This window comes from Candoia aspera, chromosome 2, assembly GCF_035149785.1.
Source record: "Candoia aspera isolate rCanAsp1 chromosome 2, rCanAsp1.hap2, whole genome shotgun sequence".
Lineage (NCBI taxonomy): Eukaryota > Metazoa > Chordata > Lepidosauria > Squamata > Boidae > Candoia > Candoia aspera.
The window spans coordinates 145,778,336-145,804,206 of record NC_086154.1 but is presented as its reverse complement, the minus strand read 5'-3'; the positions used below and the strand labels follow the sequence as shown (position 1 = coordinate 145,804,206).

General features: G+C 42.5%; 2 protein-coding genes across 2 annotated transcripts; one reads left to right on the top strand and one right to left on the bottom strand.

Moving 5' to 3' along the window:
• The first annotated feature begins 319 nt into the window (after positions 1-319).
• LOC134492444 (lysozyme C, milk isozyme-like) lies at positions 320-3,111 on the top strand. Its single transcript, XM_063296614.1, has 4 exons — positions 320-483; positions 1,383-1,544; positions 1,966-2,044; positions 2,801-3,111. Exons 1-4 carry the CDS (start codon positions 348-350, stop codon positions 2,865-2,867), a joined length of 444 nt encoding a protein of 147 aa, XP_063152684.1. The 5' UTR covers positions 320-347; the 3' UTR covers positions 2,868-3,111.
• Positions 3,112-11,778: 8,667 nt separating this feature from the next.
• On the bottom strand, positions 11,779-12,714 carry LOC134490104 (olfactory receptor 13H1-like). The gene has a single exon (XM_063292984.1). It carries the CDS (start codon positions 12,712-12,714, stop codon positions 11,779-11,781), a length of 936 nt encoding a protein of 311 aa, XP_063149054.1.
• Positions 12,715-25,871: the final 13,157 nt, after the last annotated feature.

Here is a 25,871-nt window from a genome sequence, read left to right as displayed (position 1 = left end):
AAATTCCCTTGCCCCCAGGATCTCTCAGGGACCTAAAAATACCCTTCTCACCCATTTTGTTTTCCTTCTTATGAAATTGAAGTTAAAATTTGTTGTTGTTTTTTCTGTTGTGTTCCTCTGGTTCAGCCCCCCCTCCCTGCTTTTTTCTTTTGTTTTTGTTTTGTTTTGTTTTTGTTTTGCCCCAAGCACTCTCTGCTTGGTAAGTCCATAATTACCTCAGGTTGGGGAATTATTGCTCCATACTTTGTTTGCAATCTCTCCAGAGGAGCCAGTTTCACAAGCTGTGGCTATAAAATCCACTAGCCATCGCAGAGAAATCAGACCTCATCCTCCAAGGAGCTGCAGCAATGAAGGCTTTAGTCCTCACCGTCCTCTTCCTCCTCATTGCAGCCAGTGAAGCCACAGTGTATACCAAATGTGAACTGGCTTCAGCTCTGAAACAAAATGGCATGGATGGCTATTATGGCTACAGCTTGGGCAACTGTGAGTTTACTCCCTCTTTCTCTCCACCTTAGCAATGTCCAGGTTGGCAAGGGGGATCCAAAATGGGGCAGTGCTTTTCAAGAAAGAGTTCAACCAGCCCACCCAATGAATGAAAAGCTCTTTTCAATTTTCTTAGAATGAGAAGACAGGCTTTCTTCCCATCCCAAAGGACGGGGGAGACCTCACGATTCACTCTACGATAACACTCTAATTTCATTCAGGATGATCAATATCCAGTTGGTTGCCTGTTTGGGGCAGGAGCAGAACCGGAGTCTGCTTAGAACGCTTTTGTCTCTGTATTGTGTCTCTGTACTGTCTTTTTACTCTCACTGGCTAAGCCGATTTTTTATCTGGTGTTTTAAGAACAGGGTTTTATCCCCTCCAGGATCAGCATCCACTCAAAGGTAAGACCCTTCAAACTCCCCCAAATCCTTTTCAGATCAGAATAGGGTTGAAGGGGCCTTCCCAGAAGACTTTCCACATGTGCAGCAGAGCAGAAGATCCACAATGGAAAAGGACCTTCTCCCTGGAATGCCTAGATTAGAGCGGGAGAAGAAAGCAAAGGTGGCTTCATGTGCCATTAAGAACCCCAGGGGTGTCTATATGCTACTAAAACACTCGTGTCTGTAACCCTTAACTGGGCAAATCACTGCATCATAGGGCAAAACTTTTTCAACTAAGGTACCTCAAATAGGTTAACTTACAGAATGCATCCAAAATCCGGGACCCATGACTCCCTGGAATTGAAATTTGGTAAATTATATAAAACACTTTATTCTATAAAAATTATCATAAAACATTTCTAAATGTTCTAAATGTTGCTACTAAAACAATCAGGATAGCATTTTCATTTACAGCACGGGCCTTTTACAGTCCTTCCCCTGTTTGCTTTCTTCCAGGGATCTGTATGGCTTATCATGAAAGCAGGTACAACAGCAGAGCTGTGGGGCCACCAAACTCGGATGGCAGTCGTGACTATGGGATTTTCCAGATAAACAGCCGCTGGTGGTGCAACAATTACCAGGGTCCTACAGCTAATGGCTGCAATAAGCCTTGCAGTGGTAAGCCATGTACCGTAGAGGAGAGATCACCTTGATAAAGGAATGCCAGAGTTGTTAGGAGCACTATTAAGGTAGAGTTGATGAGAAAGTCAAGACAACTCAGTCCTGGGAAAGAGGAGGCATCGGAAAGAGACTGACAGTAACCCCACCTTGATTGTGTTTGGTATAAGAGGCAGGAGAGAGCAGCTTTGACAAGCTTGCAAAATTTTGTTGTTATTATGTCCTATGACAATGAAGTCATGTTCCTGTAATCCTTGCAGTGTATATCCCCTGACCTGACCTACTTCCAAGGGGTGACACCTACAGTATTTCACTAGAAATGAAGAAAAAAGTGAAATGTCCCAAATAAGTCAGATGATACTTTTGAAGGGAAGATGAAACATGTGCGATTGTACATCTTCTAATTTGCCTCTTTCGGCAGCTTTCACAGATGATGACATCACAGATGATATTGTTTGTGCTAAGAGAATTGTGCGTGATCCGAACAAGATGGATGCCTGGTGAGTCAATCTCTCATTAACATCTTTCCACAGTCTTTTAAACCCAGGTTTAAAAGTAAACTGACACAGAGTTTATGGCGGTGGGGCGGGGGTTGATGCTTATTGTAGCTGGGTAATTCCCTCCCATTCATTTCACATCCATAATGTGAGCTTGCCAGCTGTTTTTAGATCTTCTTAAACATAGTTTCAGCACTGGGGTTTAGCACGGAGTTGGGGCAGGTAGCAGAAGAATTTGGCAGATGGCTTTTTGAACACCAGGACTCTGACCCCATGGATGAGCTCCATGGGACCAGAGATCTGGTGGGTAAAGAAGGTGGTCGTGAGAGAAGCAGGGAGGGAGAGCTTGTCAAGCCTCCAGTCATAGGACGAAGAGGAAAGGGGCTGCAGCCGCAGGTCATAGATGGGAAACCCTTAAAGTGAGTATGAGCACCCAAAAACAAGCAATACAGATGTTGCGTGCTCAACAATCAGAATTATTTGAAAGTTACTCTGCTGTGTGCGGTTCTGATGCATTCTATGTCTAGATTAATCTCGGACTATTTTGGCTAAAACCATTATTTTTTCCTTTGATTTTAAACTGGAGGAAAGGAGGTTCATTGAAAACTAGCAAAGAAACTTTATCAGGCAGTGAAGATAATTGTCACTAGCTTACCTGGAAACTTCCTGAATCCTTGAAGTAGACCCACATCATCTATCGAAGAAACAGCCATGCGTGTGATGTAGAAAGACATGCAATATTCTTATTCTTACTTTTAGGGTTGCCTGGAGAAACAACTGCAAAGGAAGAGATCTGTCAGAATGGACTCGTGGCTGCAGGCTCTGAGATTCACCATCCTGCACTTCTCTTCACCCTCCTGTGATGAAAGCGATGATATTCCTGATATCAACAAGATTTAACAACTTGATTCTACGCTTGTACCCCATGTGTTGGGAAGAAAGGGTTTCTTTGCATACAAACGATGATTTTAGAAAGACGTTTGGGTGGAAAAGAGGGAAAGAGTTTGGTTTTAAAAATCTTCAAAAATAGCTTGAAAATGTTCAATAAAACAAGTATTGTGCATTTTGCCCTTCTCTGTTTCATGCTTTATTTATTTCGTTTCTTCCTTCATTATTCCCACACAACTGAACTGGCTTCCAATCATTCCCATGGCAGACGAGACCCGTGCAGCCAAGTATGTACTTGGTTCACAGCTTCCCTTTACCTGACAGAGATCCTGATGCATTTCTTAATGCAGTTTTAGCAAACGACCTTGAAATTGTTACGTGAAAACTCTAGGTTGGCATCCAAGGCCAGACGATATCCAATTCTATGAAGACTTGGCTTTACAATACAAGAAAAACTCATGTCTGAATTTAGAATTTGGTGGCCATCTTCCTCCCATCCATTCACCTGGCAGACAACTCTAGATGTGCTATGCTGTTTAAGCCAGTCTATTCTGTACATCCTCAGTTCCAGGATGTAGTGAACAGTCATGGTCCATCCTGTGACCCCTGGACATGCAGGAATTTGAGAAGACTGCAGTGTGTTCTCTTCTAGTAAGAATATGCAGAAAACAGCAGGCAGCAGATGGCAGCAGAAGGTCGTGGCAGCTCTTGGCTAACTTGGGGAACACTCAGCAAGGCTCAACCTGCTAAATCTCCCCGTCTGTAATACTTCCAGCCAGAAAGAATGCACACGCCTTTTTGTGGTCTCACTCAATGCGATTTGCCACACCGGAGCCCTAGTGAGAACTGAGGACTGAAGCTGCTCCATATTTCAAGGCCCCAGCATAAGGATGATTCAGTTCTTAATTTGAGCAGGAACTCCATACGTCTCCAGTCTTAATTTCCTAACAATAGAAGGCAATACTTGGTAAAAACAAAACACTTTCCTCATGGCTTTTCTAAATATTTTGTCAAGGTCAGATGACATTCTGTATACATATCTATTAATAAAATTGCTTCTGATGGTGGCTCCTGGAAGCGTAATTAACTCCATGAGGTGGCCGCCCACTTGCAACGTCTTGTAATGAGCTCCTCTAACAAGTTCCTTTTATTTCTATTTTATCACATTTTAAATTCACCATTCAACTTCAGATAGTTTTTTATCCTACTACGGAGCCTCCCTTGCTTATTTATATTTGACTTATACCCCCTATCTCTTGATATGGGGAAAAGGAGGAAGAGACAAAGGACTCCCTCGGCAACCCAACCCTCTTCTAAACCACTGAAACAACAGATGGTGGACAGATTTGTTACAAGTAAGCGAACCTCGTCAGTAAACTATGATTCCCCAACTTATTTATTGAATAGAAAGGATTCTTTGGAGTGGGACTTACAGGCTGAGATAGAGAGTCAGCAATTGTTGGAGTTTTCTTCATCACTGATAGAAAATGCTTCTTCCCCAGAGGCTGTTGCTGTCTGCACAGCTGCTGAACAATTAAATAAGGAAGGACTCCTTGATCATAAAAGCTTGGAAGTCCAGAACTCATTGGAATTTATATCCAGACACAGTCTACTGATGGCACAGACAGGTCTCTCAAACTTTGATTTACTGACTATCATCAAAACTCAAGTTGATTCTTTAAGAGACTCCCTGGTTGAATTTGGCATGAGTCTTGCAAATCAAACTGAGGCCTCTGATGAAGCTAAGGGCTTGCACCTGCACCACTCCTCTCGGTCAGGCTGCAGAGGAAAGGAAGTTTCAGCCTCTGAAGTTAATCCTATGTTAGGAGCTAAAAGGGAAGATAAGAACATGACAAACATCTGTATAGAAAGGGATGAAAAGGGTAAAAAACCTGTATTAGGTAAATGTTACTTACAACCCAATAAGATAGCCCTTCAAATACAAACTAATAGAATTAATGGAGGCAAATGGGAGTCGAAAAGAGCTATACTGCAATCATTAAGTCAGTTACTACGATGTGAGAAACGATTTATGGATTTACAAAAGATAGACTGGCTACCAGCCAGAGGCAGCTTTAGACAGATTCTCTTGACTTTCGGTCTTTCTGTGATACCAAGTATGCTTCTAAAAATGAAACCTTTTTTGAATACTTTCTCAATATTCCCAATTCAAGTTCTTCATTCAGAGGAAGTTAGTCCCCTTATAATTCAGCATAGTCAAGAGAGTGTTAGAAATTTAACTCATAGTAGAAATACTCCTGCAGATAAATCCAAGGACACCTCATTAAAGGAGACTATGCCAAGGAACAATAATAGTAAACATTCTCTCCACCCGATAACAACTCAGTTGCCTCCTGTTCCTTTAGGACGGAACTTAATTAACTTACCCAGTGCTCCACCAGATAATAGACAAGTTGATACACTCAAGAAATTAAATGACTTAAAAGGAGCTTTAATGGCAACTTGCCACACAGTGAACCCTCTATTAAATTTAACACCTCAAACAATGCAAGAAGAAAATCCTCACTTGGGACAACAATATGAATGCATTGAAAAGAGAGAGCAAACTAGCTGTAGGCAGAAAGCTGTCAATGAGAACCATGAACTACAAAATCCAGATGTAATATCTGAGATAGAGGAGCCTTTTGCTCTCACTACAAGTATTAATATCACACAGAAGCAAGTGGAAACAACTAAAGCAAAAATTATTACAGTGGCCCAGTTCATGAGCAACCCTTAGAAATTTCTGACCTTGGCTCTTTAGAAGATGGGGATATGGATGGGACCCATTTGGATCACAAAGAGGGTTTGTCTAGATCAAGGATATTAACGCATATGGCCTGACGGTACGCAGACCAGTGTAAGATAAACCCCCTGAAAATTATTTCGTGGAATATAGCTGGATGGTATCGTAACAAAGGCCTTAACCATTTAGATCATTTGTTAGATACAGATATCCTTTTGCTTCAGGAAACTTGGACAGCTGATGATCTTGTATTCAATGGCTATTATTCGTACAAGTTGGAGGCAACCGCTGGCAGAGGGCCAGGGCAGATGAAAGGTGGACTGGGAATTCTTATTTCTACTGTTCTGAGAGTAGGCCATAAATCCATTCAGCCACTTAATCAAATAACTATGGCTATACTCGATGTCAAGATTAAAGATAGACATTCTGGGCATCAGTGAACTGAAATGGACTGGAATGGGCCACTTCACATTAAATGACCACCAGATCTACTACTGTGGACAAGAGGACCACAGAAGAAATGGAGTAGCCTTCATAATTAATAGTAAAGTGGCTAAAGCAGTGCTTGGATACAATCCCAAAAACGATAGAATGATCTCAATTCGAATTCAGGGCAAGCCATCTAACATCACAGTGATCCAAATATACGCCCCAATCACAGATGCTGAAGAAGCTGAAGTAGAGCAGTTCTATGAGGATCTGCAGCACCTACTGGACAACATGCCTAAAAGAGATGTTATTTTCATCACGGGAGACTGGAATGCTAAGGTGGGCAGTCAAATGACACCTGGAATTACAGGTAAGCATGGCCTGGGTGAACAAAACGAAGCAGGACATAGGCTGATAGAATTTTGCCAAGACAATTCACTCTGCATAACAAACACTCTCTTCCAACAACCTAAGAGACGGCTTTATACATGGACTTCACCAGATGGACAACACCGAAATCAGATTGATTACATCCTTTGCAGCCAAAGGTGGCGGACATCTGTACAGTCGGTAAAAACAAGGCCTGGAGCTGACTGTAGTTCAGATCACGAACTTCTCCTTGCACAATTTAGGATCAGACTAAAGAGATTAGGGAAGACCCACAGATCAGCTAGATATGAGCTCACTAATATCCCTCAGGAATATGCAGTGGAGGTAAAGAATCGATTTAAGGGACTGGACTTAGTAGATAGGGTCCCGGAAGAACTCTGGACAGAAGTTCGCAACATTGTTCAGGAGGCGGCAACAAAATACATCCCAAAGAAAGAGAAAACCAAGAAGGCAAAATGGCTGTCTGCTGAGACGCTAGAGGTAGCCCAAGAAAGAAGGAAAGCAAAAGGCAACAGTGATAGGGGGAGCTATGCCCAATTAAATGCAAAATTCCAGAGGTTAGCCAGAAGAGATAAGGAATTATTTTTAAACAAGCAATGCGCAGAAGTGGAAGAAGACAATAGAATAGGAAGGACGAGAGACCTCTTCCAGAAAATTAGAAACATTGGAGGTAAATTCCAGGCAAAAATGGGTATGATCAAAAACAAAGATGGCAAGGACCTAACAGAAGAAGAAGAGATCAAGAAAAGGTGGCAAGAATATACGGAAGACCTGTATAGGAAGGATAACAATATCGGGGATAGCTTTGACGGTGTGGTCAGTGAGCTAGAGCCAGACATCCTGAAGAGTGAGGTTGAATGGGCCTTAAGAAGCATTGCTAATAACAAGGCAGCAGGAGACGACGGCATCCCAGCTGAACTGTTCAAAATCTTGCGAGATGATGCTGTCAAGGTAATGCATGCTATATGCCAGCAAATTTGGAAAACACAGGAATGGCCATCAGATTGGAAAAAATCAACTTACATCCCCATACCAAAAAAGGGAAACACTAAAGAATGTTCAAACTATCGAACAGTGGCACTCATTTCACATGCCAGTAAGGTAATGCTCAAGGTCCTGCAAGGTAGACTTCAGCAATTCAGGGAGCGAGAATTGCCAGATGTACAAGCTGGGTTTAGAAAAGGCAGAGGAACTAGGGACCAAATTGCCAATATCCACTGGATAATGGAAAAAGCCAGGGAGTTTCAGAAAAACATCTATTTCTGTTTTATTGACTATTCTAAAGCCTTTGACTGTGTGGACCATAACCAATTGTGGCAAGTTCTTAGTGGTATGGGAATACCAAGTCATCTTGTCTGCTTCCTGAAGAATCTCTATAACGACCAAGTAGCAACAGTAAGAACAGACCACGGAACAACGGACTGGTTTAAGATTGGGAAAGGAGTACGGCAGGGCTGTATACTCTCACCCTACCTATTCAACTTGTATGCAGAACACATCACGCAACAAGCTGGGCTTGAGGAATCCAAGGCTGGAGTTAAAATCTCTGGAAGAAACATTAACAATCTCAGATACGCAGATGATACCACTTTGATGGCTGAAAGTGAAGAGGAACTGAGGAGCCTTATGATGAAGATGAAAGAAGAAAGTGCAAACGCTGGCTTGCAGCTAAACCTCAAAAAAACCAAGATTATGGCAACCAGCTTGATTGATAACTGGCAAATAGAGCGAGAAAATGTAGAAGCAGTGAAAGACTTTGTATTTCTAGGTACAAAGATTACTGCAGATGCTGTCTGCAGTCAGGAAATCAGAAGACGCTTAATCCTTGGAAGAAGAGCAATGACAAATCTTGATAAAATAGTTAAGAGCAGAGACATCACACTGACAACAAAGGCCCGCATAGTTAAAGCAATGGTGTTCCCCGTAGTAACATATGGCTGCGAGAGCTGGACCATAAGGAAGGCTGAGAGAAGGAAGATCGATGCTTTTGAACTGTGGTGTTGGAGGAAAATTCTGAGAGTGCCTTGGACTGCCAAGTTCAAACGGAATTGATGGTTAAAACAGCTTTTAAGATAGAGAAGAAGGTTATTCAGGTATCACTATGACAAATATGAATTGTATGTTCTTGCAAAATAACTATGTGAGGGCATGGAATGAAGGTGAAAAAGGTGTGTTAAGATGGCAGAAACTACAACTGTCATTTCTGGGGAGAATTTCTCTGATTAAGATGACTGTCTTGCCTAGAATGTTGTTTTTGTTTCAGACAAGACCCGTTTCATGGAGTCCTTGGGGTTCTCTGATCTTGGTTGTTTTGTTGTCTCACTACCTGACTAGGTAACATCGTCAGTGCTAGAAGGGAGTGTGGTTTGCTTGTTTTGAGGACAGCAGCGGTCTGTGGAGTATGCAAACGTCAGTGGTGGACAGGGTGAACAACAAAACCTGAGCAACCTCACAATCTCCTTTGGAAAGTAGTTGCAGCAGCCTTCAAGGACCAAAATCAAAAGATGTGAAATCTTATGCAACAGTTAATAGGAGGCCATAGGCACAAGCTAAGTAAGGCTTATTTCAACAGTTTCAATACTCACTTCCCATTCATTGCTTCATTCACTCACTCTTCCATTCCAGCCTTAACCAGGATGATTGGGCACTGATCCTAGGGTTTTGGGGAGAAGATGCTATGTGTGTCTTCCACACTTCTAGCAAGATTCGTGATCCCATATGCCTTTGATAGCCTGCACAAACTCACAAACTTTGCCTCTGAGTAAATCCTCCTACTCTGGTGGAATCGAAACATCTTGTCTTTCAGTGAATATAGATGCAATGTGGTATTATTTCCAAATGCCTACTCACCTAGACCCTTCCCGTTTCTCCTCTTAAATGGAGGTAAATTGGTGTTTGCCTTTCCACAGTTGCAAATGATATGTCATGTCATTTAAAACATCTATGGACCAGAGTATATTATTATTTATATTGCTATGTTCAATGTTGTTTTTAATGTGAATTTACAAATATGGGAAACTGTGTGCTGCTCAGAATTGGTTTTGATTGGAGGGGCTTATGAACCTTGTAACTAAATAAATAATATGAATTAATCCATAATCTTAATCAGTTGGAAATCTGCTTCTCTGTCTTGTCTGAACTATCCAACATTCCAGTGGGCAAATTGGCACATCTGGATATCATTATTGTAGGTTTAATGTAGAGTATATTATGGGAAGGTAGCAACAAGGTCAAGTAACAATGTAATGGGCCACAAATTATACTATAAAATATTGTTTACTAGTGTTGGATGTACTGTAGAATTATAAACACATACATAAAATACAATAGTAACAATAAAAAACAATGAAAAACAATGAAAAAGGCCCGAAACAGACAATATATACAAATAAATACAAAGACAAGGATAAACAACCAACCCTACTAGCTAACATCCAAAAGCCTGACTAAATGTGTTTCAGCTTAGAAGCCTTCATCAGTAGTCACAAATATAGGATTATAATAATGTTGAGTAGGTAAAGGTAAAGGTTTCCCTTGACATAAAGTCCAGTCGAATCCGACTCTAGGGGGCGGTGCTCATCTCCATTTCTAAGCCTTGGAGCCGGCGTTGTCATAGACACTTCCGGGTCATGTGGCCAGCATGACGACTCGGAACGCCGTTACCTTCCCGCCGAAGCGGTACCTATTGATCTACTCACATTTGCATGTTTTCGAACTGCTAGGTGAGCAGGAGCTGGGATTAACAACGGGAGCTCACCCCGCCGCGCGGTTTCGAACCGCCGACCTTCCGATCGACAGCTCAGCGGTTTAACCCGCAGCGCCACCACGTCCCCACCAATGTTGAGTAGTATAATTAAAATATAGTTTGTTATAAACCCTTGTAAAATAGACTGCTACACACCTTAAAATGATAAAATACAAGTTTAAATTGTATTCATAGTGGTAAGAAGACATACCGTTTATTGTTATAGATATACCTACAGTACATCCAAGCAAGTGCATAAGCTGGGTACAGAATACCATCTGCATAAATAAAATGAAATGAGCCTGGCCAAATTAAATAAGGAGTGGAGAATGGTGGAGAATGGTGTCCTCTGCATATTCGGTCAACCTGGACAGTTTGCTCAATGGGTTTTGTTGAAAGCAGCAGGGGCCGAAGCTACCCCAGAAGCACAAGCAGTTCCGCTTGAGGGTGTGCGTCCCCTTCCTCCTTCCCTACTAGAACAAAAGGGGGGGAGTGGGGGGAATGGTTTGCAGTGCGGTTCCAGGTCTGGGTCAGGACCCCCAAAGGCAGGTTCAAGGGGGCGGGGCGAGCACCGAGCCAGACCACACGCCAGGCCTTCCTCCCTGCTTTGCCTAGACAAGCCAAAGATCCAGGTCCCCAATGGCTTGCTGCCACACACTCTGTGAGTTGCCCAAAGAGCTGCTGCTGCCCAACAATGCACACCTCAAGCAAACCGGGATTCCTGCTTCCCTTGGCAATGGGCTGCCTCTAGATTGAAGCCCCACATCGGGGCCCTCCCCCCAAGGAGAAGCCTGTCCCATCCCCACCTGCGCTGCCAAAAGGTGCCATCTCAGAGAAAGATGCTGCCTCCTGAGACCAGCCAGGCATAGCTGAAAAACCTCCATGCATTGGCCATGGCTGGCATCTCTGCTGCTCATTCCTGGGAGGCTGCGGTGCGGCAGGCATTAGAAGACCATTCCAATGTAAATTCTGTTAGGGTATATATTCATCTATACGCCCATCCTTGGATAAGGCAACCTTTGAATTTTTAACCAAAATGCCAAGAAAAATGCACCACCTACAGAGAAGCCAACCCTTGAAATTTTCATATGTTTCAGTTTTCACAATCCGCTTATCTGTGGATATTCCATGGATTATCCATTTTTGCATTGTATTTAGGTTAAAAAATTGAATGTACTTATCTGCGAGTATGGCATATACCAGTACTTTAAAAAAATATTAACATATATACTTGCGGATATGCCAATCCGTGGATAAGCTGAACCCAAATTTGTGGTATACTTCGGCACCTAAAATTCTCCTGTTGTTTGCAAGTATATAGTATTTTATAATGGCATTCCCCAACCTGATGCCCTCCAAAATTGTTGGGAGTTCTAGTTGTTGAGGTTGTAACACATTCTTCCTTAAAATTCAGTATTGCTTATTTCCTCTTGTGTTTAATAGGAAGAGTAATGGTTGCTATTAAATGCTTTTTTCAAAGGTAACCAGTGATTGTCAGCAATAAGAACTTACATGGTACATGGGGAGCAGATCTGTATATCACTTTAACATTTTTCTTGCAACCAGCTTCCAGAATGCTGCCTTGACATCCTTGTTCCTCACGCTGTAGATCAGAGGATTGAGCATGGGAGTCAGAGCCCCATATGTTATGGAGATGACCTTGTCCTTTTCAGAAACGGATTTGCCTTCCGGTCTCAAGTACATGATCATGAGTGTCCCATAAAAGACACTGACCACAGCAAGGTGAGAACTGCAGGTGGAGAAGGCTTTTCTGCGTCCCTGGGCAGAGCTTATACGCAGAATAGCCAGGCCGATGCGACCATATGTCACAACTATGAAGCCAAAGGGAGGGATTAGCAGAAAGAGGCAGGAAACCTGCATAAAGAGCTCACTGATGAATCTGTTGGAGCAAGCCAATTTGAGTAAAGATTGCAGTTCACATGCAAAATGGTTGATGGTGTGATGGCCACAGAAGTCAGTGGGTTGCAAGAGACCACTGATCAGGGCTATCAGGAAGGCAAGGACCACTGATGTGGCTACCAGATAAATGCATAATCTCCAACTCATGATCTGCGTGTAGTGTAAGGGCTGGCATATAGCTGCCCAGCGATCATATGCCATGATAGCCAAGACAATGCACTCTGTTGCAACCAGAAATTCACCAAGGTACATTTGGGCCAAACATCTGGAGAAAGCAATTGTGGGCCTGTAGATGAAGCAGTTCACCAAGGTTTCAGGAAGTGCATTGTTGGTAACAATAAAGTCTATTGTGGAAAGGACAGAAATGAAGAAATACATGGGGGTGTGAAGCTGTGGGTCGGCAATGCTCAACATGATGATGAGCCCATTGCCAAGAGAACTTATGAGATACACCACCAAGAGGAAGCAAAACAGGATAATCTGAGCTCGGGGATATTCTGATAATCCAATTAGGATGAATTCAGTCACCAGTGATTCATTTGAAGTTCGTACCATATTCTCTCTCATTCTCTTCTGCAGGAAAGAAGGAATGATAAAATTACTGACTACATTAGGGAGAGTTGCAATACTTTCACCATCCATCTTTATATTGCCAAAGTTACACTGAAAAAGTAAAATCACATTGATACGAAGACTGCTTTGCAGATCATGCCAAGACAGAATTTGTTTTAATCATGACTTACTGAATACATTAGCTGGATTCCCACATGGGTAGGTTCACACACTGCATTAAGGAATACATTTCTTTGCAAACTGCAGTGATTGAATAAAATGCTAAGCCAAAACTAAATGAACTACATTCTGCCTCAGCTACGTGTCCAAAGTCAATCCCAGATTGAAGATGGGGAAATCTCTTTCCTAAACCAATGAAAGCAGCAAGCTGGAGGCAGTAGCTCCATTCCCACCCCTACTGGGTCAGTAGAAACCCTCATCTGCCAGCTACTGAAACGGAACAAAAACATCCTGAGTCAACTGATTAGAGGCAATGCAGTAACACTCAGACAATGCACAGTGCAAAGGAGGACCAATGCTGGCCTCAAGGATGCCTCGCTTTCCTGTTCGGATCTGAAAGAGCAAAGGAGTGGGTGCCACGCAGGGTAAATTGTAAGCGAGTCCAATTGTTGTAGGGCACAGTGTTGTTTCTAAACCTGAGGCACCTCTAATAAGGAATCAGGCTTAGCTTTCACTTGCTTGGCTTTGTTATGTTACAATCAGTGCAATGATTTTTTTTCCTTATAATAATACTTTGGGATTATTCTTAGTTAAATGATGATCATTACTTCACTTAATGGTACCAGTTAATTCACACACACACACAAACACACACACACAGCAGTCTGGCACCTGCAAGTCGGGCTCACTTCGTAGCAACTGCATAGGATTGCCACCAGGCAGAGCTGCATCTAAAGACACGACTTCAAACTCTCCTCTCTGGATCAAGGTCTCAGTGAACTGCAGTTTTTTATAGATACAAACAGAAAAATGCCTACCCACATCAATTACCCTCTATATTTGTCTTTTTACCTCTAAAGGTTTGCTTACCCGGTGTTCTTCCAGTGATGAACTGTCAACAGCTTTTTTTTCTATTCCCAAGTAATTGTGAAGAGCAATATAGGGAAAGATATTTGGACATATTTGCTCCCAAAGAAACTGGAGTTTGATGAAATTCAGTTCTGGCATCATAAAAAACTCATCCGCTCATTTCAGAGTCTTCATATCATGTCATTTTGCTAAGGTTGGTGTTCCTCAGTGTGGTTATTTTCCCCTCTGCGTAAGAGCTTGAGAAGGAAAACACTCACTTGAAGGGAAAAAAACTAGCAGGAGGACAGTATGCTGGATCTGTTCTTTGCCCCGGCACTGAAAACAGCTCTGCGAGTCCCTTGAGGCAAAAGAGGTTTTTTCATTCTCTTCTTTTCCCCTGTGCTTGATAAATGGCATCAACAATTTCACTGGAAGTCCAAGATAAATTTCCAAGGACAGGTCTTCAATGGAATGTCAAGGGAATTTCCTGCCCATTAACAGTTGAATTTAACTGTTCAACTGTTAATGGGTGACAGTTAAATTTATCTGTTTAAATTTTAAACAGATTTAAACAGTTTAAACAGATAAATTATGTCAATATTTACATTGAAGAGTGCCATCCTTTTCCAGAAAGGCAACCATTACAGCAAAACCAGCTAAGTTTTCTTAGCTTCTCAGAGGCTAACAACATTGGTAGCAAGAAATGGCTCTGGAAGCCAGCATCCTGGTGTCCTTCACAACTACAAGAGTATCCAGGGGCAGGAGAATAGACAGAAGGGGGCTGTCCCACAGGAAACAGGCAGAAGCAATGGGAGGCCCAGATTTGCTGACCTAGAACCCTTCATTTCAGACCTCTCCCCTATGCACATCAATGTACCCTACATTGCCCATATAGAGTCTGGAGGTGGGCTAAGAGGGAAAATGTCGCTTCCAGAACGGAGCACTTAAAGGTCCCCTCAGGCTGCCTCAGCTGTGGACGGATGGTGAGGTACCAGTAGTGACCTGTGGATAGGTCCTCTGGAAATAGCTAGTGGGCCATTGTGGATCAAGGGGAAGGAGGACGCTGGATTTGCCCCTGGAGGTATAAAAAAAGAATTCTTATAATCTCAAAAGAAAGCTACTTGATAACTTTAAACATTACCTTTTCCTCTCCCTCTCATTTGTCTTCCCTTTCCTCCTACTTCCAGGCTCTCCTGAATGATGATGATTATATAGGGCCATTCTAATCTGGATTCCCAACAGGATCGAGAAGTGAAACAGCTTGGGACACCATATTGGATGGCTAGTTGGTCCTTTTTTTACTCAGATCTCCTTAGAGCAAACCATCCCAGTCCAGCCTCTTTGCCCCAATCCCCTCCCATTCCAGAGCCAACAGAAAGTCACGTTGCCCTGAATCTTGCTGCCTTTCGGTGTCCTGACTACTCACCAAGAACAAGTGTGTGGTGTGCTGCTGGCCGCACAGCTTTAATGTGCAACACTCTGAGGTTGTGATTGGTGGTTCTCTGGCTGAAATCTCAGTCTCACCCAAGATAACCCATCATGTGAAAAGCCTCCTCCAGTTGGCATGCACAACACTCTAGTTACACCATGCACTGCATTTTTTTCCTTTTTTTTTCTCATTGTACCATCAACCAATTTAATTTGTTTTGATTCCTTAAAGCGATGGGTCAGCCAATCAACTCTTCTAGCTATCAACCTCTAAGTTGCTCCTCCCCTCATGGAATCTTCTTATGGTAGTTTACAGATTTCAAGGTGATCTCATCCCCTTTCTCAAACTCCAGTTCTTCCCCATTCTTTACCCAGCAGCTGCACAAATTCAGAGGCCCATTCCACCTTTGTACGGCTACACAGTAATTGCTTTGCTGACTGAGAGTCCTTTGGTGTTAGAATGGCTGCCCCACTGGCATCTGAGAAGGCTTTTTCTACAGATTCATTTTATTTACTTATTTATTTATTTAGCACTTTTTCCCACCACCCATCTCAAACACGACTCATTTCACTTTTTGTTCCAATTTCCGCTGTGGCCTTGAAGCCCTGAACAACTTGTATTGATAATATTTTATGTACTGAACCTGAACGGCTGCTTAACACCTTAGGAACTTGATCTTTTGTGAGCAATATTCTGATCAATTTTAAAGGCTGGCTCTGTAGTGGAGCACCTGCTTTGTTTAAGTAGTTAAGCCAGCACTTCCAAAAGATTTCCTTCATTACCAAAACCAATTACCAGAGAGTCCTTTTTACTCAATATAGGTAAAACTCTTCAAGTCAATTGAAATGTCCCTGTAGTGATTGTGTAACACGTTCATGTGCCGTTACCCCCCCAAAAAAACTACTTTTACCCAATTTTGTTTAATGTGCCCAGGTTTGGGAAGCCCTGAGTTAAGCAAATCAGAGGTGGAAGTATTTTATGTCTTACTTTTTGAACCATTGAAAGAGGACATGAGGCATGTTCTCCTGCTTTTCAAGTTCTAGAATCTCTCCCAGATGCAGGGCAGTTGTAAACAGCAAGTGCTCATCTCCCTTTCATGGCTGAAGAGCCAGCGTTGTCCGAAGATGCTTCTGCAGTCATGTGGCCAGCATGACAGTCAAGGAACACTGTTACCTTCCCACCAAAGTGGTACCTATTTATCTACTTGCATTTGCATGCCTTCAAATTGCTAGGTTGGCAAGAGCTGGGGCAAGTGCGGGAGCTCACTCCATCACGTGGTGCTCGGGTCTCGAACTGCCAAACTTGCAACCTTCTGGTCGACAAGCCTGGCGTCTTAACCTTGGAGCCACCACGCCCCTACTCTCAGCTCCCAGCAAAGCACTGGCAGTTGCTGAGCAGCCCTGAACAAAACCAAAACCACCGTTTATAGACCATTAACCTACTACTATGTAGGTTATCACAAAGACAAGACAAAAACGCAGTGTAAATTATAGCATGACCTTGGAATGTTTGTGATAAACCCATCTGGATGTCCCTCTTATTTATCCCTTCCTACTGGGTCAGCATGCTAGCTGTACTGTCTTTGAGACATGGTCAGTGAATATAAACAATGAGGTTTCCTGGGCCCCTGGTTCCTCTCTGATTCCTCCCCTGTCACCACCCAGGGCCAATTCAACTTTGCTGTGAATGTTTTCTTACAAGGGAACGAAGCACTTGTGGTGGGGCATGCCATAGGTCCGGTAGGGAGTTCAGCTAACATGTGTGTAAGGGTCCCTTGTATCACCACAGAGGTAATCTAGTACCTTGTGTTATAGGTCAAGTGTTGTGTGTAGTTTTCCCTGAAATTGAAACACTCTGTTAGATTTGCAATGCTGTAATCAAGGAACCACCAAGGAGGAAACCACACCCCCACCAAACTGACAGGGAAAGCTACTGTATATAAACCGGCAGCAAACCCCACCCTCAGCTACAAAAACAAGGTAAATGCCTGACTGTCACACAGGGGAGATTTCACCATTTTCAGCCAGACATGAATTCTGTACCATGGTTGAAACACCATGCAATGATAATGGGGAAAAGCTAATTTTTACTACGTACAACCAATTGTGATGAAAAATTGCCAGCTGCAGGTGCCTCTGGATAGTACACAGAGGTGGACACTGATTTACTCTGATAGCTTTTTTCCAACCAGTTTCAAAAAAGCTCCTTTCACATCCCTGTTTCTCAGGCTGTAAATTACAGGATTCAGCATAGGAGTCAGAGCTCCATAGATTACAGATAAGACTTTTTCCTTGTCAGAAACTGATTCTCTTTCTGGAACCAAGTACATGATCATGATTGTCCCATAAAAGACGTGGACAACAGCACGGTGTGAGCTGCAAGCGGAGAAGGCCTTTCTGCAACCATGACCTGAGCGAATGCGCATTACAGCCAGGCCTATGCAACCATATGTCACAACTATGAAGCCAAAGGGAGGGATTAAGCGAAAGAGGCTGGAAACATGCATCAAGACCTCACTGGTATCTGAGTTGGAACAACCCAGTTTGACAAAAGATTGTAGTTCACAGACAAAATGGTTGATAATGCAATGGCCACAGAAGTCAGTGGGCTGCAAAAGCCCATTGATCAGGGATGACAAGAAGGCCAGGGCCACCGATGTGGCTACCAGCCAAATGCGTAATCTCCAGCTCATCATCTGCAAACAGTTTAAGGGCTGGCCTATAGCTGCAAAGCGATCATATGCCATGACTGCAAGGAGAACGCACTCTGTTGAGACAAGCAGTAGACCCAGATACTTTTGAGACAAACATCTGGAGAACGTAATAGTGGGCCTGTAAATGAAGCAATTGGCAAGAACCTCTGGAACTACATTGTTGATGAGGATGAAATCTATTAAGGAGAGGACACAAATAAAAAAATACATAGGAGTATGAAGTTGGGGGTCCACAATAATCGGTATGACGATGAGGCCTATCCAGGAAGACTAATGAGGTACACCATCAACAGGAGCCGAAAGAAGATAACCTGGGCTTTGGGCTGGTCAGACAACTCAATTAAGATGAATCCTTCTGCCACTGTTTCATTTGTAGATGCCGTAGCAGCACTAGACATTTTCTCTCTCCTGTGGGGAAAAAGGAATACTTTTTTAAAGATATGTGTATATACATTTATTTGCAACCATAGGTTTTAGCAAAATTCATATAAAATTACAACAATCCATATCAGTTCAACACATCCCCTCTCCTGTTGCTATTTGTCAACATCTGCTTTTGTATCTTCCTTGAAACCATTGCAAACAATGCAACTTGTTTAGTTACATGTTCATCAACATCAATCAACAGGAATTTCTTTTTTCTTCTCAACTAGAATGATTCACTTGGATTAAGAAAGGCATGATGAGTCTAGCTGTAGGTTCCTGATATAATTTGCAAAATAGTAAGTTATAGCTCAAATCTTCCACCTCTGAGTTATTACAAATGCATAATCAGTGTGCAGTTTGTAATCTTTTATATCTTGCATCCAAATAGGCTGTTGGCACTGTTGGAAATTAAGTTTGTGAAAGCAGGTCTCAGGGAACGGGATGTAAGAGACTGTAAATGATATGACATTCCTTGTCCATCTAGGAAAGATCAATACCACTTGGCCTTTTTTAAGAGGTGACCCAGGAAGAAATGGAGATAATTGATAATCTCTAAAAGTGATGTGTGTTTTCTTTTTCTCCTTATTCTGTGATTGCAAACAAATATGGCCATAGGCTGTCATCAAACTCCCCATTATTCATAGTGAAAATAAAGTATGTACAGTATATATAAAGCTCTTGTTAGTTCAGTGATCTAGAACACCAACTAAAAAAATGTAAAACCATGATGAAGATATCCAGTATGTGTATTTAGAGTACATATTAGATAATTCTGCTCATATCTGTGTGAGGTGTGTGTCTGTGAGTAAAAGAAATAAGTGAGTGTAATGGATGCTTATAATAAAATATTGGATATGGGACTTACTTAGGACATGGGTAAGAAATCCTAAGTTGTTCAGTAGAAGCTGTAGATGTCGTGATCAATACAAAGCAGTAAAATGCCAGTCCAGATCAGTATTCCAGTCTGACTAACTCTTTAGTCTTATCTTCAAATGAATAATAAACAAACATAAATATGTTTCCTAATTAGAACAATTCTGAAGAGTAGTAAGAGAGTAATATATTCTGAAGGAATAGCTCAGACTCACAAATCAGAGAGCACCTACTAGGCCTTGTCTGTGTTGGAGTAAGAACATAAGACAGCAGAGCCTGACAGTCCTTAGATGGGAGACATCTGCAGAATCCCTGAGCTTCAGGCTGATGCCATGAACAAAATCCAGAAGAAACTGGTGATAAATGTTCATAGGCACATCCATGACTCGTCCCTGGGGGAGCTGGGGGTGTTGACGACCAACAGGAAGCTCTGGCGTGGGCTGGTCCATGAAGTCACGAAGAGTCGGAAGCGACTAAACGAATAAACAACAAACAACATCCATGAAGCTACAATGATTGGGCTACACCCATTTGTACACCCATCGCTGGCCCCTACTATATTGGACAAATTTCGCCCAGTCTCCCAACTCCCCTTTTTGGGGTGGTTGAGGAAGTGGTGGCTTTGCAGCTCCAGAGGATTCTGGATGAAACGGATTATCTAGACCCCTTTCAGTCAGGTTTCAGGCCTGGTTATGGGATGGAAATGGCATTGGTCGCACTTAAGGATGACCTCTGGTGGAAGCGGGATGGAGGCAGTGCATCCATCCTTGCTTTTCTTGACCTCTCAGTGGCTTTTGATACCATCGACCATGGTATCCCCCCCATCATATCAATCCGTCCCTCCCGGTCATGCAGAGAGGGCATGCTATGGACCCCGTCTGTAAGAGAACTCCATCTGGCAGGGTCCAGGAGGCGGGCCTTCTCTGCAACAGCCCCTGCCCTTTGGAATATCCTTCCCCCGGAAGTGAAATTCTCTCCCTCCCTTCTGGACTTTTGGAAACAACTAAAGATCTGGTTCTGTTATCATGCCTGGGGCGGGAGGGAGAGTAGTCATTCCTGGGGATGGTTAGTTTCTTAGAAGGACCCTGCTCTGCTTGCAAATTACAGAGAACTTCCAGCCATTGGGGGTTTTATCATATTTATTTTATTATGTATTATAGTATTTTACAGTTTTATATTTTTCTTATTTATTTATTTATTGATCAAATTTATCACCACCCATCTCCCAAAACAGACTCTGGGTGGTTTACAATAAAACATGAATAAAAATATAAAACTGAAAAACACTATAATACACAATAAAACAAATATGATAAAAACCCCTGGAAGTTCTCTGTGATTTGCAAGCAGAGCAGGGTCCTTCTAAGAAACTAAGCATCCCCAAGAATGGCTACTCTCTCTCCCACCCCAGGCATAATTACAGAACCAGGTCTTTATTTATGTTTTATTGTAAACCGCCCACAGTCCCTTTTGGGAGATGGGCAGTGATAAATTTAATAAATAAATAAAATAAAATAAAATCCAGAAGAAACTGGTAACAAATGTTCATGGGCACATCCATGAAGCCACCATGAGTGGGACTTCACCCATTTGTCTGCCCAGAGTCCCTCTTTTTGGGGATATGGGCGGTAATTAAATTTGAATAATAAATAAATAAATTTGTATTCCTTGGCTTTAGCTTCATAGAGCCATAAAATTCGATATCAGGTGGATGCCTTAACACATGGGACCTATGATCCACATCTATCATACATTTCAATGGAACACTTGTTTAATCAACTGAAAGGTTTTGAAGTGATAAGTCACAAAATCTATGAGTTGAACTGAGGCTAAAAATCATTCTGTCATGGACTTCAGTGGGTGCGAATGTGGGTGGTTCCTGACCAGTAGACCTATGGAGGGACAAATACTACATGGAATCAATTCAATATATTGCTCATTCTTCCATGAAAAAATATCTACATTGGACTCAGAGAGAAGGGTACCCTCACTTTGTAAAATGTATGAAGTGGTCTGAGGAGTGATTCAAAGCATCCTGGATTGGCCTTGTAACCATGTTATATTGCATATTCATATGACCATTTCCACAAGTTGTAGAGAACTGTTCACTCTGCAAAGGGCCCCAGTTCTTTTAAACATGCTATGCTTTAATATGTGTGCATGTATGTATGTAGTGTATGTATATGTGTGTATATATACTAAAAAAACACCCCTCCCTTCTCACGCCTATGGGTGGTATGTGTCTTCCTCAACCTTGGGTCCTCTACCAGAGGCCAGGGAGTTTGAGGGTTCTGCGCAGAATCTTAGCTGTTCCTAGCACTGCACTCTTCTGGACAGAGAGCTCTGATGTTGCTCCTGGGATCTCTTGGAGCCGCTCTCCCAGCTTGGGAGTCACAGCCCCAAGTGTCCTACCACCACTGGGACCACTTTGGCCTTCACTTTCCACATCCTCTCTAAGTCTTCCTTAAGGCCCTGGTACTTCTCCAGTTACTCATACTCCTTCTTCCTGATGTTGCTGTCACTTGGCACTGCTACATCTATCACTACTGCTGTCTTCTGGTCCTTTTCTACTACGATGTCTGTTTGATTAGCCAGTACCTGTTTGTCTGTCTGGATCTGGAAGTCCCATAGGATCTTAGCCCTGTTATTCTCCACAACCTTCTGTGGAATCTCCCATCTGGACTTGGGAGGGTCTAGTCCATACATTGTGCAGATGTTCCTGTACACAATGCCAGCTACTTGGTTATGCCGTTCAGTGTGCGCTGTTCCTGCCTGCATCTTACAACCTGCCACTATGTGTTGGACTGCCTCTGAGGCCTCTCTGCACAGTCTGCACCTTGGGTCCTGCCTAGTGTGGTAGACCCCTGCTTCTATGGGTCTGTTGCTTAGTGCCCGTTCTTGTGCTGCTATGACCAGTGCATCAATGCTGTCTTTTAGCCCAGCCCTTTCCAGCCACCGGTAGGACATTTCCCAAGGTCAGCCACCTCAGCTATCTGTTGATGGTACATCCCATGCAGGGTCTTGTCTTGCCATGGCACTTCCTCTGCTTGATCTTCCTTCCATGTCTGCTGCTGCCTCAGGCATTCTCTCAGCAGCTCACCTTTAAATGCCATCTTACTGATGTACTCCTGGATGCTCTGGGTCTCATCCAGGACAGTGGCTTGGACACTCACCAGTCCCTGCCTGCCCCCTTTCTGCCTGGTGTACGGTCTCTGGGTGTTGGACTTGGGGTGGAAGCCTCTGTACATTCTGAGGAGCTTCCCGGTCTTCACTTCAGCAGCCTCCATGTCCTCCTTCAGCCAGCTCACTATACTGGCAAGGTATCTGATGACTGGCAGAGCATACTTGTTGATGGCATGGATCTTGTTCTTTTCATTGAGAAGACAGGACCTGTCTTATCCTTTGGTGGTACTTGGATGTTGTTGTCTTCCTTGCCTCCTCATCATGGTTCCTATGAGTCTGTGGGATACCAAGGTACTTGTAGCTGGTCTGTATTTCTGCTATGTGGTCTGCTGGTAGTTCCACCCCATCAGTCTTAACTACCTTCCCTCTCTTTACTACCATCCAGCCACACTTTTCCAGTCCGAATGACATCCCAATGTCCTCACTGTCGATCCGTGTCAGATGGATCCGTGAGTCGATGTCTCATTCACTCTTAGCATACAGCTTGATGTCAACCCTGTAGAGGAGGTGGCTGATGGTAGTTCCACTCTTGAACTTGTATCCGTATCCAGTTCTTGTGATAATCTGGCTGAGTGGGTTGAAGCCCACGCAGAACATCATTTTCCAAGGGGGGTACATACTGCTGTTCTTCTTGATCATGTAGCCAAGCATCTTCAGGATTACAGTGGCTGTAGCATATACTAGTTCATTGGTTTGAGTTATAGTGGTAGTAGGGATTGTCATGAGGGCTCTGTTGGCATCTTCTAGCATACTATCTGATGGTACCTCTCCACTGAGCTTTGGTAATCAGTCTCGAGAGTTGACTGTAGCTAGTTCATCCATGATATTTTGCCTCATATCAGCTGCTGTGCTCTATAATGGAGCGGGTGGCAGTGATGTCCCAGCTTCAGGTGTTGGCTGGACCTCCAGTTGTTCTTCTGGGTCTTCTTGAGTCTGGGATGTAATGTGTAGTTGGCCTGTCTCAAGTTCCGAGAGCAGCTTCCTCTTCAGTATGTTGAAGTGTTGGGTAACTAGCTGTTTCTCAGTCAGTGTGGATGCAGGTCTTCTGTCCATCCATAGCTCCCTCATACGCTTCATATACCCCCTCTCATTACGTCTACTGTTGCAGTAGCATTCCATCAGTTCCAGGTTCTCTTGTCTCGTCCACTTATGGTTTGTTCCAGTAGGCCACTTATCGTCAGTTGTCCTGGTTCCCCAACACCTGATGCGGACCATGTTAATCCAGGCATTCTCCGAGCCGGCAGGAACCTCATAATTCATATCACTCTTGTATTTAGGGGTTCTTTGCCCAAGGACCAATACTGGTAAGGTAGGTACAGCCAGGATTTGAACCTTGGTCTCCTGCTCCAAAGGTGGCACTCTAACCACTACACTATCCAGCCGCTTATACACACAAACACACACACACACACACAGGCACAAATAGACAGATACACCCACACACCCACATATGACTGAGAGTTGGAAAGAGAACTAGATAATCTGGCTCTATTAGAACTGAGAGAGAAAGGATTTGGTTTGAGACTTAGAACTATTTTAGAGGTTTCTGATGAAGATATATATAAAATATTATTAAAGACTTGGCAACGTTTTGGTTTGGGAAGAGAAGGATACCGAGGCAGAAACTGATAAAGTTTATAGAATAAATTCAAGATTTGCAGGAATGAGAAATGTTCCAAGGGATACTTCAGTACACTTTGTCAGGAAGAAGACAAGGGATCACCTTTTGCAGCAGCATTTTAATACAAGACTGAAGATTAATAATAGAGATATAACTCTCCTTCAAGAAAGTCCTATCAGAAGTTTACATAAGAGAAGAGAGGATGCTTTTTTTTGACTGAAAGATTAAAGCAGAAAAAGATCCCATTTTGATGGGACAAACTGTAAGGGGTGATTTTTACTTTTAAACAGCAGAGGTTTCGATGGAATTCTGCTCAGAAGGCAAGAGACTTTCTAGAAAAATTCAAAGAAGAATTGGAGGAGATTCAAATGGAGGTGTCAGAGGAGATTACACAAAAACTCCAGCAGATGCAACAGGAAACTGAAAGGGATGATACTGAACTAGGTGCTACAGGTATCTATTTTTCTAAATGTATGGCTTGATTATGGATTACAAATGCTTAACGTGGAATATAAATGGAGCAAATGCTCCTCAAAGAGGGAAAACAACATTTCACTATTTGAACAAATTAATACAACATCTAATTTGCCTACAGGAGACACATATTAGAAAAAAGGACACATAATATTTCATTATTAAAAATTTAGGTGAATAGTTTATTTCAGGAGGAACAAAGCAAAGCAAAACAAACACAAACAAACCAAAAAAAGAAAATGGAGTTGTTTTGTATATTAATCCCCAACTAAAACCAGAACTTGTACTGACTGATGAACATGGTAGATTTGTTGGGGGTGGAAGTTAATCTGCATGGGAAAAAGACCTTGGTACTGGGAATTTATTCCCAAATGAGGATAAAGTACTGTTCTATAAATGATTTATGCAGAGATTAATAGGTTTTTCTTCTGAAAATTGGTGTTTGATGGGGGAACGGAATGGAGTGATCACCCCACAACTGGACAATTCCTCAAGGTAAATTATCAAAAGTTTTTTTTTTTTATTTGATGGATAATTTAGGGCTGGCTGATACATGGAGACAGAAAAATGGCAATTCCAGAGAGTATACTTATGTTTCAGAAAGACATAGATACTTTTCAAGAATAGATATGATTTGGATTTCAAACAACTTGGCTACTAAGGACAAGGTGGCCATACAGAAAGCATTTTATCAATGTTATTCTAACTGTATAAAGGAAGTGTCATCTCTTTAGAGAAAAGAGATGAATTTCTAAAGAAACAAGGTTTACCAAGAATTACAAAGGGACCGAGACAAATTATGAATGGACCTATAACAATTAGGGAAGTTTCTGGAGCTATAACAGAGATTAAACCAGGAAAGGGGCCTGGACCAGGTGGATTATCAGGTTTCTATTATAAATGTTTTGAGGATGAACTTTTACAAAACAAGATGAGCTCTATCCTACAGGGAGGACAGGTAATACCTAATGATTTGACTTCAGCAAGAAATTATAGACCCATATCATTACACAATAATGACCATGAGTTGTTCACAACGATTCTAGCTGACAGACTGAAAATAATTTTGCAAGAATTGATTCATGAGGATCAATGTGAGTTTTTACCAAAAAGACAGCTAAAGGACAACAGTAGAAACGTGTTGGGCAGTTTGGAATATTTGGGGCTACATTGTCATGAGCACTGATGGTGAGCAGGAAGGGGCCCCTCTCCAGGGGGGAAAACGCATGCGTAGTACTGAGGAGTTAAGCAGCCATTCAAAGAGAGACAGATCAGACCCGCCTTGACTTTTGGGGTTTATCTGTCTGGGTTTTCCCACGCTTCTTCAGTTTGTTAGGATTTTCTGTCTTATGTAGCAGCAATAAAAACTAGAGACCTATTCCTCGTCTCAGCGTGATTCCTGACTGTTAGGA